General features: G+C 37.0%; 1 protein-coding gene across 2 annotated transcripts in view; it reads left to right on the forward strand.

Moving 5' to 3' along the window:
* The window catches only part of MED13L (mediator complex subunit 13L), a 295,113-nt gene that overhangs the window by 229,895 nt on the left and 48,278 nt on the right, over positions 1–16,940 (forward strand). For both annotated transcript variants that reach the window (XM_036874359.1, XM_036874358.1), the window contains exons 5-9: positions 4,048–4,193; positions 7,097–7,291; positions 7,658–7,846; positions 11,798–11,963; positions 13,878–13,982. In XM_036874359.1, the coding sequence (XP_036730254.1) occupies positions 4,048–4,193; positions 7,097–7,291; positions 7,658–7,846; positions 11,798–11,963; positions 13,878–13,982 (801 nt within the window). The remainder of the gene's footprint in view (positions 1–4,047; positions 4,194–7,096; positions 7,292–7,657; positions 7,847–11,797; positions 11,964–13,877; positions 13,983–16,940) is intronic.

Below are 16,940 nucleotides of genomic sequence, written 5' to 3' on the forward strand. Positions count from 1 at the left end.
CGGGGGCCACTCTTCATCGCGGTGCGCGGGCCTCTCACTATCGCGGCCTCTCTTGTTGCGGAGCACAGGCTCCAGATGCGCAGGCTCAGTAATTGTGGCTCACGGGCCCAGTTGCTCCGCGGCATGTGGGATCTTCCCAGACCAGGGCTTGAACCTGTGTCCCCTGCATTGGCAGGCAGATTCTCAACCACTGCGCCACCAGGGAAGCCCTGTATCTGCATTTTATAAAGACATTTGACATATTAATCTTTTAGATTGTCCTTTGTAGACAAGAAATAGTAAATGTGTGACAGCACTTGGGAGAATTTGCAACTTGGGAATTACCTCATAAAATGACACAGGATTCTTTCCTCAGTATAGTCTTTTTCACTGTTTTTAGCAATGACATGGATAAAGATATTGATGGCTTGCTGATTAAATATCCTATATGCTGGATAACAGAATCAAAATCAAAGATGATCTCAGCAGGCTTCAACTAAGAGCCAAATGTGGCGAGATGAAACGCTGTGGATTCCTCTAGTTGGGCCAGCAAGCACACTGCACAAGATGAGAGGCAGGGGCTTCCTTCAGATCTTGCCTCCATTACTTCTGTGTGACACGTGGCCCCACATGCAAAAAGTATAAAAGAATATTGTGAATTCTTTCTTTATCCTGGAGTCATGCCACTTCATTCCCCAAAGGCAACCAAAATTATTAGGTTTTTAAGTGTATACTCTGAGAAATTGTATGCCAGGGTAAGCAAATTGTGTGTGCATCCATTTTCCTCCCCACTTTCCCATTTTTATACAAATGGGAGTATATTATTCACGGCTGTTTTGTACCTTGTTTTTTCCTTATCTTTATGAGTTTATGTTGGAGGTTTTTATGTATCCTGATTATTTTCTTTTAAGTGGTTGCACAGTATTATTTTGTAGGGATGTATCATGGTTTAGTTAACCAGTCCTTCACTAATGGGCATTTTGGCTGTTTTAGTCTTTATTACAAGCAATGCTGTAGTTAATAACGGAACAATAGTATTATCTGTGGAGTAAAGTCTTAGAAGTGGTATTGCTAGGTCAGAGGAGAATTCCACTCTCTCGTGTCAGAGTTGTCCTCCTTGCCCTCTTGTTTCATGTAATATTAGAGAAAAATAAATTTTATAGCTGGAAAAAGGTTTATGTGCCATGAAGTTCAGTGATTCTCAAAGTGTGGTCCATGGGCTAGGAGTAGCAGCAGCAGCGTCACTGAGAACTTGGTAGAAATGTAGCTTCTTGGGGCCCATCCTGGACCTTCTGAATTATTAACTTCTGGGGGGCCCAGCAATTTGTGCCAGCAGCTGATTTTACATATGAGGAAACTATGATCAGAACAGTGAAGTAACATACCAAACATTATATAGTTACTGGTGGCTTCTGTTGTATTTCACCCATAACTTGCTCTTTTTCTTGTGTAGTTTTGTCTCTTTTAAAAAACATGTTGTGTTTTTAAAGTTATCAATATAAAAAATAGGTCATTGATTCACTTCCTACCTTTTTCATTTGTGCTTCTCTGTGTCTTTTGGGACATAGCAAATTCAGATGAATGCTATTTTGAGGTTTTTATCACGATTCTTTAGACTTAGCTGACTTTTAAAACCAAACCTTAAATTGGCTCCCTGCTATTTTTTACATGCAAGACTTTTGGTTGTCTCAGGGGTGACCTCTGACTTCTTTTCCAGACTCCTTTCCCGTCATGTCATGTCTCTCCTCCTTTTAGAATTTCTAAGCTATATCCTGTTCTCACTGCGTCTACTCCTTGCCTCATATTTCCTCTCTTTCTTTTCTCTCTACACTGAAATCAGACTTTCATTTGATTTCATCTTCTTGAAGCATTTGGATCTTCCAAATTGAAAAAATTAGTATCCTTTAGCCTTCCCATAGCATTTTGGTTTTTCTATTTCTGTATTTGTGCTTGGCTTTATTTTGTTAATATGCATTTATATCAATCTTTTGTTAGTTTATATGCTCCTTGAGGACAAGGATCGTATTTTATTTGTTGTCACTTCAGGCTTCTTGCACCATTCTCCTCACTTACTGGTTGATAGACAAATGTTGGTTGCATTTGTGTTCAGTGGAAAGAGAACATACTCTGGGCTGTACTCACTCAGTATCTGTAACTCTAACCAGTTGTCTTATAAATATTCTGATGACTGCATAGGATAGTAGGCACAATAGGGATAAGTCAGCTCCAACTCCTCCACTGAATTTTCCAAATGGAAAATTACAAATCCACAATCAGTTGATCTATATTTTGGTGTTCTTATGTGCCTGGCATAATGTTGTGCATGGAGGATGATATGTTTTCAGTGTCATTTCCATAAATAAAGGACAGCACATTTTTACTATTGATACTGCTTTATACCTATATACATTTAAATTACATGCATTGTTCCTCTTTGTGAACTTGAAACTTAGATGTATGGTGTTAAGGAGGTGTTTAAATTTTTCAAAATTCTTAACAAAATTTTAGTTGCTATCTTAACATTAAGATACTCTGTTGTGGGGCTTCCCTGGTGGCGCAGTGGTTGAGAATCTGCCTGCCAATGCAGGGGACACGGGTTCGAGCCCTGGTCTGGGAAGATCCCACATGCCGCAGAGCAGCTGGGCCCGTGAGCCACAAATACTGAGCCTGAATCTGCCTGCCAATGCAGGGGACACGGGTTCGAGCCCTGGTCTGGGAAGATCCCACATGCCGCAGAGCAGCTGGGCCCGTGCGCCACAAATACTGAGCCTGCGCGTCTGGAGCCTGTGCTCCGCGACAAGAGAGGCCACGACAGTGAGAGGTCCGCGCACCGCAATGAAGAGTGGCCCCCGCTCGCCGCAACTAGAGAAAGCCCACGCACAGAGGCGAAGACCCAACACAGCCAAAAATAAATAAATAAACAAATAAATTTTTTTAAAAAAAGATACTTTGTTGTGCTAAATACCCAAATATCAAGACTAGGTGTTTCCTATTGACGAAGCTTCACATTCTAGTAAAATACAAAATTTTCTCAGATCATCTCAACATACTTGTCAAGGAAGAATATATATGCTTCACTGTGGGATAGAGTGAAAATTTTATCATTTTAATTTCAGTTTTTCTGTAAAGCATTATAATTTTATACTTAAATTTTAATTTTTTGAGTAGTACTCAAAGTACACTTTATAATATTTTAGAGAACTTTTGAAAAGAAGGAAATGTTGGAGATGAGTTTTTAAATGGTGGTTGCCTGGAATACAGTGATTTTGGTTCATCAGGCAAATGTTCTTATAAGCTGTCTTGAGAAATGGAGATGTTATGGGTGGCTTAGGGCCAAAGTTAACAACTTTGAAAGAATGTGCCACTATATTAATTTTGAAATTATTTTTCTCCAAGACACATCATTTTTTATCAATTTTTAGCTAACTGTGTGGAAAATGGAGAAGTGGAATGCTTTAATAAAATTTTGTGATCAGAGGTAAATTGTAAAAATTAAATATAATAGATTACCAGCCCATTTAGAGGCTCATATTACCTTAGCAGTTGTATATGGGGAATTTACATACAGCAGGGTTGTTGATTGCTGTTTTTAGATCAATAATTTTAACATTGTTGTAACATTGTAAGCTTGTAAATTTGATCTTATTGTTATGTCATACCAAACATATGCAAAACTCTTTTGTCATTGTTCTAGAGTCATTTAAAAGGCAGTTCAGATAGTAATACATGAGAAGGTAGAAAAATGTTATGATTTTTCTTCTGTCCTTAGGAGTTTATAGTGGCATGGGAGACTTTATGCAAAGGAAACAGAAAGCATTCTGCACAATAGCTTTCAATTTCAGAGTGGAACATAACTAATTTTTCTATTTATCTGGCATCTTTAATTTAGTTTGTCAAGTTATTGTTATTTGTCCACAGTCAACTAAAAGTTTGTGCTTATTAATATCATCAGGGGCAGGCTTTGCTGGATGGTAATAAGGTAAAGCTGTGTCACATCTGTAGTTCCTGTCTCTAGCACCTGTTTCCTACCAAAATGTAGAGCTGAGTTTCTCATTTTTTCTATTTTAGTGAGCATTTGTCCTGTGCTTTCACATTCTTTCTTCATGGGGAAAGTAATGTATGCACAAGTGTGGAGATTGCCCAACATCAGCCAATTTATTTGATCAATGAGGAGCATATACACATGGCTCAGTCTTCACCTGCACCATTTCAAGGTAAGTAAAAGATGATGTCCCTGCTCTCCACCCCTCCCCACCAAGTGGATAGCCACCTTTCCCAGTAACGTTTTACAGAATGAGATACTGTCTTGAATAGTTAAGCTAAGCAATAAGGATCGATTTCTGAAGAAGAAAGAGAAGACCACAAGTAAGTGATAATAGCTTGCTAGTTTTTTACTGAAAGCTTCTCACGTACGACATGGTCTTATGCGTATTGAGGAATAAAATGTGGAGAATTTCCTTTATATCAAAAGAGGATTAATAAGTATTTGAAAAATATAATCCAGTGTGTAATTGACAAATATTATAAATTAAAGGTTTTCATTGTCCCATGGTTTTAGGAATGTAATGACTTACAGAAAATTACTGTTAAACTTTGTACTATTTGAAATTTCAACCAAAATCAAATTTCTAGAGTTGTGTAGTATGTAGTTTCTTCATTGATATTAATATCTTATTTTCTTTTAATTATAGACTACATTGTTTGTAGATATTTGGTTGTAATTTAACTTACATTCATATTTTCATTAGTTCTCAACTAATTACCTGGATATCACCAAAATAATGCTTTGTCCCTTTTTCTCTAGATGTGCATTCTAAAGCTTTGGTTTTGTGTTTGGAATTCATAATTTTCTATGGATAACTCTTTTTAAATGTTATAATATTAAATTGAACCATATAGAAATATCTTTTTTAGTTCAATCTAATTTATCAGTTCTAGCGATGTCTGGTTGAAACAGTCTTAGTATATCACAAAATGTAATTTAAAAAATTTTTTTAATAAAATTGACAAGTATTTTTATTGATATAATAGTTTGTCAAATGAGTGTTTAGCCTGCATATTATTTATGATGGCTTTTTGGTTTCCTACAAATTATTCTGATTTAATTTGATGAAAGCATCTTTTTCTTACCTTAAAGATTATTAAGTTTTTTTTAAGGTAAAAAAGAACATTGAACCTCATGTAATTGTGTCCTGATTATTGCCTACATTTTCCTCCATCTTGCAACACATTTTAAGCTATCTACTTTATTATTCTGTAGTTTTTGGATGTTTTATGTATGAACTGCTATGTAATTCGAAACGACCCAATTCTCAAACCGTACACTTAAGAGTTGTACAGTATGTGCATATTTTAAAACTGTGTTATTTAAATACTGTGTCAGGATTATTTAAATACCGTGTTTCCTTCTTCTAGAGTCATTTAAAAGGCAGTTCAGATAGTAATACATGAGATTATTTAAATACTATGTTTCCTTGACTCTGAAAGTGAGGATCATCTGACTTTAGATTTTTTAAATTAATTTATTAATTTATTTATTTATTAATTTATTTATTTTTTGGCGTTGGGTCTTCGTTGCTGTGCGCGGGCTTTCTCTAGTTGTGGCGAGCGGGGGCTACTCTTTGTTGCGGTGCGTGGACTTCTCATTGCCGTGGCTTCTCTTTGTTGTGGAGCACAGGCTCTAGGCACGCAAGCTGCAGTAGTTGTGGCACACGAGCTTAGTTGCTCCGCGGCATATGAGATCTTCCTGGACCAGGGCTCGAACCCGTGTCCCCTGCATTGGCAGGAGGATTATTAACCACTGTGCCACCAGGGAAGTCCCTGACTTTAGATTTTGTCAAGCAAAATAAAAGCATTTACTTATGATAATAACAGAGGGCATTACTAGTCATGAGGAAAGATAGTATTGGCAATACCAGGTCCCTATAGACTACTTATTTTAAATCTTAATGGTTTCTTACTAATACCTTGAATCATGGAAGACTTTGTGGGGCATTATCCTGCCTATTTCCCGTGATTGGTGCGGAGAAGGTACATTCTTAGGGCAGGTGTTGGCATATAGATAATTATAGTGAACATAATTAACCATATTGATGTGGAGATTTCCAAGAAGTGTTAAAACAGGAAAATTGCCCTTGATTGTGTGTGTTGGTTAGATCAGTATTTTTATCCCATTTGGATCAGTACGGAACAGCAGAAAGCAACACGAAATATGTGATGTCTACAGCCATCTCTGTCTTGATTGATGTGATACATCATCCAGCTGTTAAAAAAATAAAGCCATCCCCAAAAAAGGACCTCCCAGTTAATGCCTATGCTGAGATTTTTTTATAAATCAGGATTAAGGAAAAGTGACCTTTATCCCCAGAAAAGTGTTATTCGGAAGGTCACAATACTCACCATGAGACTAAGAACTGGCTGAGTTATACAGTATTACATTAACTACATTTTTGTGTCTAGCTCAGTGAAAATGACATCAAGGTCAAACAGTGAAAGAATAAGAGAGAGGGACTTTGAGTCCTTTACTTTGCGTAAAATAAATTTTATTTAGAGTTGTTTAATCAGCAGACCTCCAAAACAGTCATAATTGAAATTATACATAATATTATGTTTCAGACTTGGTCCATTAAGACTTTCCTGCTACTAGATGTTTTATGTATATATTATTTTAAAATTACCTCAAATATTTAGGAAGTCTCAGGAAACATAGGAAGAATGTTCAAGTCCTAGACTGGTTTTGGGGTATGTGTATTGAATGGTCTTCTTCTGTCATGGAAGATTCAGTATTCACATTGTATAAGCTATTACCAAACAGATGTTTATATGCTTTAATGTATAGGTAGTTTATATAATGTGTGTTGATATAGCTGTCAGACAGTGTTATACCTCCCCCATCTGATTTCCTTCAAAAATTGATTTGAGTTGAGAGGCATATAAATAAGAAGTACTAAAATGAGAAAGTTTTAAAAATTACACTTTAAAAGGAGTTAGGAAATAAAGAGCAATATACATTAAGTGATACTATGCTTCACCCTAAAAATTACCATACATGTAGCATTACACTTAAGCAGGAATTATTACTGTGATCTGTAACATATGTTTCTCCTCTCTGCTTTAGTACTGGTAAGTCCTTATGGCTTAAATGGCACGCTAACAGGCCAAGCATACAAGATGTCAGACCCAGCCACCCGTAAGTTGATTGAGGAATGGCAGTATTTCTACCCAATGGTGCTGAAAAAGAAAGAAGAATTGAAAGAAGAGGAGGAGTTGGGGTATGATGATGATTTCCCCGTGGCAGTAGAAGTAATTGTTGGTAAGAGAAAATATTTTGCCTGAAGAACTTAATTCTATCTTCTTCATCTTCCTTAATTTAAAAAGATAATCATTGAGATTCATCAAAAATAATCTCCATAATTTTCCCATCTTTTTGAATTCTCTTGACACAGTGGTATTTGCTGAGTAGTTATCTTGCCTGAAGCACCAATGGTCCCCGTATTCCAAATGCTATTATGATAATGTTGGAACACATGTTTAAATAGCTATTAACTTATGAAAGGACGAAACCTATCACTTTTGGCAGTACCTAGTGAGTTTTGACTCTGACCACTGGAATAATGAATTTGGCGGTTGAATGTGGACTTTTTCTCAGGCCTGCTGCTCTCTCTCTCTTTCCTCACAGGTGGTGTTCGGATGGTTTATCCTTCAGCTTTTGTTTTGATCTCTCAGAATGACCTCCCAGTTCCTCAGAGTGTTGCTGGTACCGGAGGCCATATTACAGTTGGGCAGCAGGGACTTGGTAGTGTGAAGGACCCAAGTAACTGTGGGATGCCGCTCACCCCGCCCACCTCTCCAGAACAGGCTGTCATAGGTGAGTACAGTCCGGGTGTGGATCTCTTCCTGGGTGGAAGAGATCCCAGAAAATCATGTAGTTCCCTTGCCATGGAACAGATGAGAAAACACATTGAGAAATTCCTGGTGGAAGAGATGGAGATAGAGTAATGTGGTGATTCTACAAAATGGAGAAGGAAAATTGTAAACAAACAGAATTTATGAGCTTCAGAATTTTAATTGTGCCTGTATTAGTCTTTACTCCAATTACACAGTTTAATTGTTTCTCGTAAGTTCTCCACGTGCATCTGCTCTTTTATACTGATGTGGGTGCATTTAGGAGACAAGATGTGAGTTGCTTTTCTTTCTTTTTTTTTTAAAAAAAAAAACAAATGGAAAATACGAAATCAGAGAATAGTTGATGCCTTTGCCTAGTTGGCTGTTGCCAGCCAGTGACAAGTCTTGGATGAATTCTCTTTCCTTATTATATTATAAAGTTAGTCTAACATCCAGGATCTCTGAATAAATGCCTTGTCCTTTCAATAATCTGTCTACAGTAATGACAAATATTAATTACATTTGAAAAATTTGTCAATTTCAACATTCTTCCTTCTTGGAAAAATACAGAAATTGTTTAATTCGGGAGAATGTTGCCTTCTTTGTTGAGTAGTATATATCCTATATTAACTTTTTTGTTGTTGTAGTTGACTTCATTTTAATTGAAAATCTAGTCACTAAGAAAAGGATACTCATCATACTTGAGCTGAAATGAGATTAATTATAGGTATTTAATGTGGGCCGTGTTGGCAGGAGCATCAGAGTAGATAAAGCCTTGGCTGCTAAACTTTGAAAACAGACTCTCAGGCATGATACATGCTCATCACGTGGTAATTTTCGTGAGGGTTAGATAAGACAGGTTTTCAGAGTTTCTAGCATAGCGCTTGGCATGTAGTGGCATTCAGTAAATGTTCATGGTTAAATAATATATTGGGGAAAAGTATAGACTTTGTGATTGAATCTAATTTTAAAACCTAGCTGTAGTTTCAACTAGGTGAGTGACCTTATTTAATTCTCATACTTGCTCTGAACACCAGTTTCCTCTGTTAAATACTATATAGTTTCCAGGGTTATTATGCATATTAGATCATGTACTTGACAGTGCTTGGTAAACAATAAAGCAGTATACAAACAGTAGTGTAAGAAATTTAAAGCAGTGCTCAAAACTCCAGTTTCAGCACACAGTATTAAGTTACCTGGAAGGAATTACTCAGATACTGTGTGGGAGACATAGAAATGGACAACACGTAGCCTTTGGGTTTTTTGGGGGATGGGGTGGGGAGGGGGAAGGGTTTGGCCGTGCCACATGGCTTGCGGAATCTTAGTTCCTCTGACAGGGATCGAACCCCTGCCCCTTGGAGTGGAAGCGTGGAGTCCTAGCCACTGGACCACCAGGGAAGTCCCTAGCCTTTGTTTTTAAGAGCCTTGTAGTTGCTAAGATGGTGAAAAAATGTACTACGTCTGGCTCTAATATGGTAGAGCAGAGAATTTGGATGATCTCTTATGAAAGGATTTACCATCAATCAGTTTTTATTGAAACTACTTTAAACTGAAAAAGCATAAAAATACTTGTACAGTTTTTTATAATAATATCATAGAGAAGATATATTAATAAAAAGTCTAGAATTATCAGTATTTTGAAAAATGTTAATCATATTTCATATCAAAGTTTGGATTTGGATTTTTAACAGTTAAACTTATGACAACTTATGTAGTATTTGTTTTTGTTTTGCCTGGTACTTAGTGAAATTTGTGTTCATCTTAAAACTGAAGGCCTGCTGTGTGCATGATGCCTTGACCTTTGATCAGTTTAGAACTCTAAATCCATAATTCAGAAAAAAGAAGTTTGGGGACTTCCTTGGCGGTCCAGTGGTTAGGACTCTGTGCTTCCACTTCAGGCGGCACGGGTTCGATCCCTGGTCTGGGAACTAAGATCCCACATGCCGTGTGGGGCAAAAAAAAAAGAGAGAGAGAAAACCTAAACAAAAAAGAAGAAGTTGTTTTGTTATGGTGGGTTTCAAGTGTGTACTTTGTAACCATAGATATTCAGATTTCTTCCCTTCTAACTCTGTGTATGTCATTGTGCTAGGCCCTGGGTAAATAAATCTCTTGATGCCTCCTCATTCCCAAAAACAAACAAAAAAAACTAAATAAAAGTGACTGATATATTTGTCATAAAATTAATTTGTCCAAGTTTATACATCATAATAACGTTGACTTACAGCTTAGGACTCCTAATACTCCATCAGCAAGAGCCCTGCTCAACCTTGTCACTCTGCACTTGACTGATGTTGAGCACTGCCGTGTTTTCCTAGACATAGGACAAAGTGGGCTACTTTGCCCCTTAAAATGGCCAGGAGTCTCCTAGATTAGCATGGATTCTCGGAGGGCCAAACAGTTCTGCCTCGTGTGGATAGGTACATCAGCTTGCGTTTTCTGTTTATGGAGATAATTGTGAGAAGAAACATTCAATATGCATTTAACAGCATGGAGTACAGTTCTCATTTAATTCCATATAAGGTCTAACTCACATTTTAGTTAAATCATTAAAAGCTACTGAAAAGCATTAACCCAACTTTAATCAGAAAAGATTCTGTGGCTTGCTTTCCCCATGCCCTCTCCTGTTTTCGTCATAAATAATTCCCTTATGATACCATGGATTTACGATCTGTTTGGCTGTATTGTAGGGTGTTTGGGGGCAAAGGGCTATGTTATCTACTTCTGTTTGTTTCTTCACTTTGCCTAGTTTTATAATAGGCATTTGAAAATCCACTGTAAAATCAAAATGATTTATTTTGTACCATGAACCAAGTCAGAGAACTTTTCAGATAAAGGTAGCAATGAAAGATCAAATTTCTTGTCTCCGTTAATTTATCTCATTTGTATTATAACAGTACTTTTCTGGGGAACAAGTTTCTGTTTCTAAGAATGTAAGCATTGGGGTTTGTTTTTTCTTTCTTTTTTTAAAAAATAGAGCTGAGACTAACCATTCAACTCATATAATGGTTGTATTGCAGTGATACCAAGAATATTAGTTTGTGATATAAGGTTGTTTCTTTCTTTTTCACACGAGAGTGGAGGCCTTTCAGAGTGCTTAAAATTGATTATTTCAATCAAGATGTTTTGCATCGTAGTTCTATCAAGAGTAAAACCCACAATATGTTTATGAACTCAAATAGATAAAAGTAGTTGAATCAGAATTTAATACTGGAAATTGACTTCAGTATTTGTCTTGTATGAGACGGAAGTAGTAAAATACTTATAACCAATAACTAGTATTATCAGCAATTATAGTAGACATAGTAGAAAATGGATTACAATACCAAGTACAGTTGGAAAAACTAAGTGGAGTTATTAGAGAGAAACCAGTGAATTTTTAATCCTCTGATATAAAATGTTGGGTCAACTTCTTTCAGTGTTTTAGTATTAAGCTTTCATAAGTAGTGTCAGGCATAAGGATGAACAGTTCCATACACAAATTTGAGATTTGACCTTCTTAAGAATTTCTTTCTCCTACCCAGGTCACTGCGTGCAGATGTTACACAGCCATTTAGCTACATGAGCATAAAGCTCCCTCTACTGTTTTGTTACTGCATTGGGCTTTAAAAATTCAAACAACCCATGCATGTTTATAGCTTTAATATTGTCATGTTTGAATCCTCCCATGTAAATTGTCTCCGATACCTGTGGAGTAGGAATGCCTCTGGATGGATGTGCCATTGAGGGTATGTGAGTGTGAGTATTGATGCGATTGAAAGCCATACTGATGCAAATTTACTCATAGCTACAGATAGTGTTATTGTCAGGGGGGGTAGCAGCAAAGCTACATGATCAGTTTCAACAATTATATATTTATGTTAAATAAGCCAGCAGTCTGTGCACTAGGAGACCTTTTCAGAAAATTCTGACATTCCAAATTGTCTGTCTTTCCTAGGTGAGAGTGGAGGGACACAGAGTGCTGTCAGCCAGCTGGGTTCCCACGACGGGGGGATGATAACTGTGCACAGCCCGAAGAGGTCGGGGAAGATCCCTCCAAAGCTCCACAACCACATGGTCCACCGAGTGTGGAAGGAGTGCATCCTCAACAGAACGCAGCCCAAGTATGTTTTTTGCATTCTGTCTGGATGGTGGTTTAGTAACCATGTCTTTTATTACTACATGAAGAGGATCAATCACATTGTGCTCTTGTGTGACCAAACCCTGAGGGGGTCAACGGGATTGTTAGTTCATCTTTTTGAACATAATGGGGTAAAATTCAAAACAAAGATGTTAAAATAATTTGACTATCCAGGAAAAATTTGAAGTTCCTGATCATCTCAAGATTGTCATGGTGTTCATCTGACATTTTTTAGCACAGCTGGCTCAGAGATTCACTCTGAGTGTCAGGACAGTAATTGTGGGTTTGGTTTTTACCTGTATACCTACTAATGAATGTTTCCTGTTTACAAAGGGAAATGACCTTCTTTGCCATGTTTTCTATTATACATTAGCCTCATGCTTTAATTGACAATGCATTTCTGAACTGAACTGATGACAATTAGAGGGGTATGTAGTAGCTGCTGTGCTTCTGTTTGTTGACTTGGGGAAATTCTTTTCTTCCCCTACCCAACTTCCCTTCCTTGCCCCACCTCCCTCCCGTCCATCCCCTCTGACCTCCCTCCTTCCTTAACATATTTTTGGAAAAGAAGAGGAATTGATTCTAAGAAGAGATGGCTGGTGATTATTTTAATTGCATGAATGATAATGTCAAACAGTAGTCAGTAAATACTATTTCGCTTATCAAGATTTACATGAACATATTCAGCATATTTTCACATCTGTTTTGATATGACTGAGATGTCCAACTTTTTGACTGATACAGGTAAACAAAAGAGTCTTCATTCTCTGGAGCAGAATAAATATGGACATTCTTGTCAGTAATTCCTAAGAACTCATTTAGAAGCCAATTAAGTGTTTCTTCAGTGACTGCTATTCAAAGCTTTATATACACAATTAAAACCTGTCCTTTGGACCTAGCTTTTAGCAAATTCCTACTATATATTTATTTCCCAAATAGTTGGCTCTAGAATAGGCTACTAAAGAAGATTTAGTAGAAAAAAATCTAAAATAATTGCAATGGGAAATCATATGTCAAGTTCTAGATTTAAAAGATATCTCTATTCACTTTAAAATGATCCTTTCCTTTAGAATTATTGGTACAGATATTTTCACGTATGTCTGCAATGCCTAGACAATTTCCATGTTAACATTTTCTTTTTCTTTTCCTTTTATTTACCATCTTTGATTTTTATCACCACTAACCTTTCCACCAAGTCTAACAAATCAGAGCCCTTCTATCAGCAGCACCGAACAGGGAAGTGAGACACCCAGAAAGGCAGGGGAGGGTGGAGAGCAAGCGAAGTCCTTGCAGAGCCATCAGTGAAACACTTTGCAATATCAGCTATAGCAAAATCAACAGTACAGAAATACTGCGCACTGTTCTTATTTATGCAGTAGTAGACATCTACTTTTTGCTACCAATTATTAGTGACATGCAGGAGATATTTTTGATTCTTGTGTTTTAGTTCACATCACTCGTGTGGAGTGCTGCCCTTAAATGCTAGTAAATATAGGTGTTTTAAGAGTGATTTAAACAGTCTGGGGGTATATAATTCATAGATGCTGTGAAAAGATAATTTTTTAAAATCTAGGTTATTTCTGCAGAATTTAGGTGACTTTTTAAAAAACAACAGATAATAGTGCCGGGTAGTGTTTTAATTGCTATGTGTACCACCCATGTTAAAATGTATATTAAACTTAAATAAAAATATTTGGAATCCTGACTTTTCTAGGGCATGGCAGTAGTAGTTGCCTTTCCCACCCCCGCAACCTCCCACCTTGAGTTGCTCTCAATCGTCTATCAGCAAGATACCATTATTGTGTAAAATGTATTCATGTCTTTCTAACATTTTCCCCCGCAGAGGTATGGATATTATCTAATGTTTACACAAGCCACATTATTTAACCTTTTTTAGGAGGAGCCAGATGTCAACTCCAACTCTTGAAGAAGAGCCTGCTAACAGTCCTGCTACTTGGGATTTTGTGGATCCAACCCAAAGAGTCAGCTGTTCTTGCTCTAGGTAGGTAGGGGCCAAGGCGGAACAGTCTGATAGAACATTTTGTTGGTTGTCTCCTGGCCTCTCAGACCACTTCTTCTACATCATTTTGCTTTATTATTTATGTATTTATTTATTTTAAATTTTTTATTATTTTTAAAATATTTATTTATTTATTTGGCTACGCCAGGTCTTAGTTGCGGCATGCGGGATCTTCGTTGCGCCTTGCGGGGTCTTTAGTTGAGGCATGTGAACTCTTAGTTGCGGCATGCAGGATTAGTTCCCTGGCCAGGGATCGAACCCGGGCCCCCTGCATTGGGAGCGCGGAATCCTAACCGTTGGACCACCAGGGAAGTCCCTGCTTTGTTTGGTTTTAAATCTTCTGCTTCCAGTGATGGAAAAAAGCTTGGTGTTTTTCTTCTATGCAGATGCTACAGTTTTATTGTCGGGACTCAGAATGAGCCTTTTTAGACAACTGGCCCTGTTACCAAATTGCTCCCACAGATTTCTTCAGGATAACTTCTTCAGAACTGAAAGCATCAGTTTGACAAGACAATCTCTTGCCATTTAACTGAGTTTATTTAATTACTCTTAATTATGAAGTTGAGATAAATATCAAGCAGGTTGGCTTGAATTAATAGGATTTGGATTAAATAGACCTTTCATAGAAAATTTTTGTTGTTGGTGCTCGTGTTTTTTGGTGACTGAAGTAGGTATGTGGTAATAACACCTGCTAAAAACTAAAATTGTTGCTCATTCATTTAGATATTTGAATAGAAACCCAAATTATTTTCTGTAGAAAATTTTTGCACTCCTCATTTATATTCCCTTGACTTATCACTCCTTGGGGTAATAGAGAATCTTATTGTCACAGATTTTCATGGGGGTTCTTAAATTTCTTAAGTGTATATCAGCCTTACCCCCCTCCCCTGCCAGCTCAGCTGACTGTAGGAGCATGTGGTGATGATTATTCACTTAGTGAGCAACTTAGAGTATCTTTGCTTCCATTTGATACTGCTCAATACTTAGGTCAGTTGAGATAAGTGTACTTGGAAGATGGCCATTCATTTCTCTAGTTTAGATCACGGGGTTCTTAATGTGGCACATATGAATAGGCTTTGGGCTAGGGAGGCGGTCATGATGCCCGAGAATCTCTGCAAACACACACACACACACGTGTGCACATGTGTGTTTGTACACTTAGGCAGCAGTTTTGACAGCTTCTTCCTGTTCCCCCTTCCCTATAAATTGATTCTCTTTTATCAAGCTCTGCCTTGGTAGTCAGCTTTTTGTTGAGATGCTGTAAGTACTTTATGAAACTCTTCGATTTTTCAAGGAGGATGTTTTCAATGATATTATTTGCTCATTAAGGGTCCTCTTTCTGAGCACGTGAGAATCTCTCTAGTCTCAGGATAGGTGTGGTATACCAGCTGAATACCTGGTTTACTTTCATCTCTAGGCCATTGTAAATTGTGTGACAAAAAGTATTTTCCTGTTAACAGTGACTTCTAAACAGCTTACAGCCAAGTTATGGTCCACCTTTAGAAAGTACATAGGATAAAAATTTTAGTGTATTTTACTTCACTTGTGCCTTCATCTTATTTTTCCTGCTCTTTTCCTTAATCTAGATTTTTTTCACTTTTTAAAAATAACTTTTTTACTGATTTCTATCACATTTTTATTTACTACCTTGCATTATTTTTACCTGAAGTGTAAATAAACAAATAACACTTTTTCTTCTGTCCTCCGGAGTTATTGCTCCATTTCCTCACCAAATTCTTATACCCTTCAGGTCTTATTTGTAGATATGCATTCTATTCCATTGACTTCTAAATGTTTATCTTTAGACCTGACTTCTTACATGTACTCTATTCTTGTATTTTGGGGAGTGCTTTTAAGATAAACCCTTAATATCGATATACCTGGTTCCTCACAAACCAGGTACCCGATTGCAGTCATTTTTGTCGCAGTTTTCCCCTTCTCAGCCTAGAAACTTTATCATTTATTTATTTTTCTTAATTGTCTAGATCAATTTTATCATTGCATTTCACAATGATTTCCTTTGAAATGTCTGTTATAGTCATTCTACTTTCCTTATTCTTTTAGTCACCATGTGTTTCTACACTATTTGGCCCTGCCTCTGATTTCCTTCCCATTAAGGCCAAACCACTCATATAGTTAGCCTTCTGAGCCCACTCTTCCTGCTGCCTGCTTCAATGAGGTCCCTTACCTGTTCACAGATTTGCAGTGATGGTCTCTTACTTACTGGTGTATCCCTTATTCTAACCATTCCACAATGTAGTTGAGTTGTTAAATGCAATTGAAAAAAAATGACGTTATAAGATTATCCACTTTGCACACACACACACACACACACACACACACACACTGTATTTTATTTTTACAAGAGATAAATAGACTGACACCAAGCATTGTACATGGATGACCACAACAAAAGCAACAATGATTGCAATTACCAAACATGAAACACACTCATACTATGTCATAATATTGACATTCAGTCCAGTAATCCTCCACTGTAACAGCTTCTTTACTTTGCGGTGAAAATTGATTTGTATATTCTTTGCCTCTGAGTCCTTGTGGGATTTTTTCTTTTTTTTAAAAATTCAAACAGAAAGTCACAAAAATTATACTCATCCTCATCAGTTCACTCAGTCCCATGTAATTAATTTTTTTTTTTTCATCTTGATCTTTTGTTAGCACTTTTATGAGTTCATCAGTTTTTCATTAGAGTTCTGAAAATGCTTATTCATTCAGTTCAGCAGTACAGTCAGTTACCAGAAACCTGTACTTGTCAGAGTCTTTTCCATGAATTTCCTGAAGATGAAACACTTTTATAAGAACATATTTACAAAAGCATCAGAGTACACCCAGAACTGTCTGTAAATGACAAAAGACTTAAAAATGACCACGGTTAAAGATTTGATGAAACTTCATAATAATGCAGTTGACAAGAAAATT

Source organism: Balaenoptera musculus, chromosome 14 (assembly GCF_009873245.2).
Source record: "Balaenoptera musculus isolate JJ_BM4_2016_0621 chromosome 14, mBalMus1.pri.v3, whole genome shotgun sequence".
Classification (NCBI taxonomy): domain Eukaryota; kingdom Metazoa; phylum Chordata; class Mammalia; order Artiodactyla; family Balaenopteridae; genus Balaenoptera; species Balaenoptera musculus.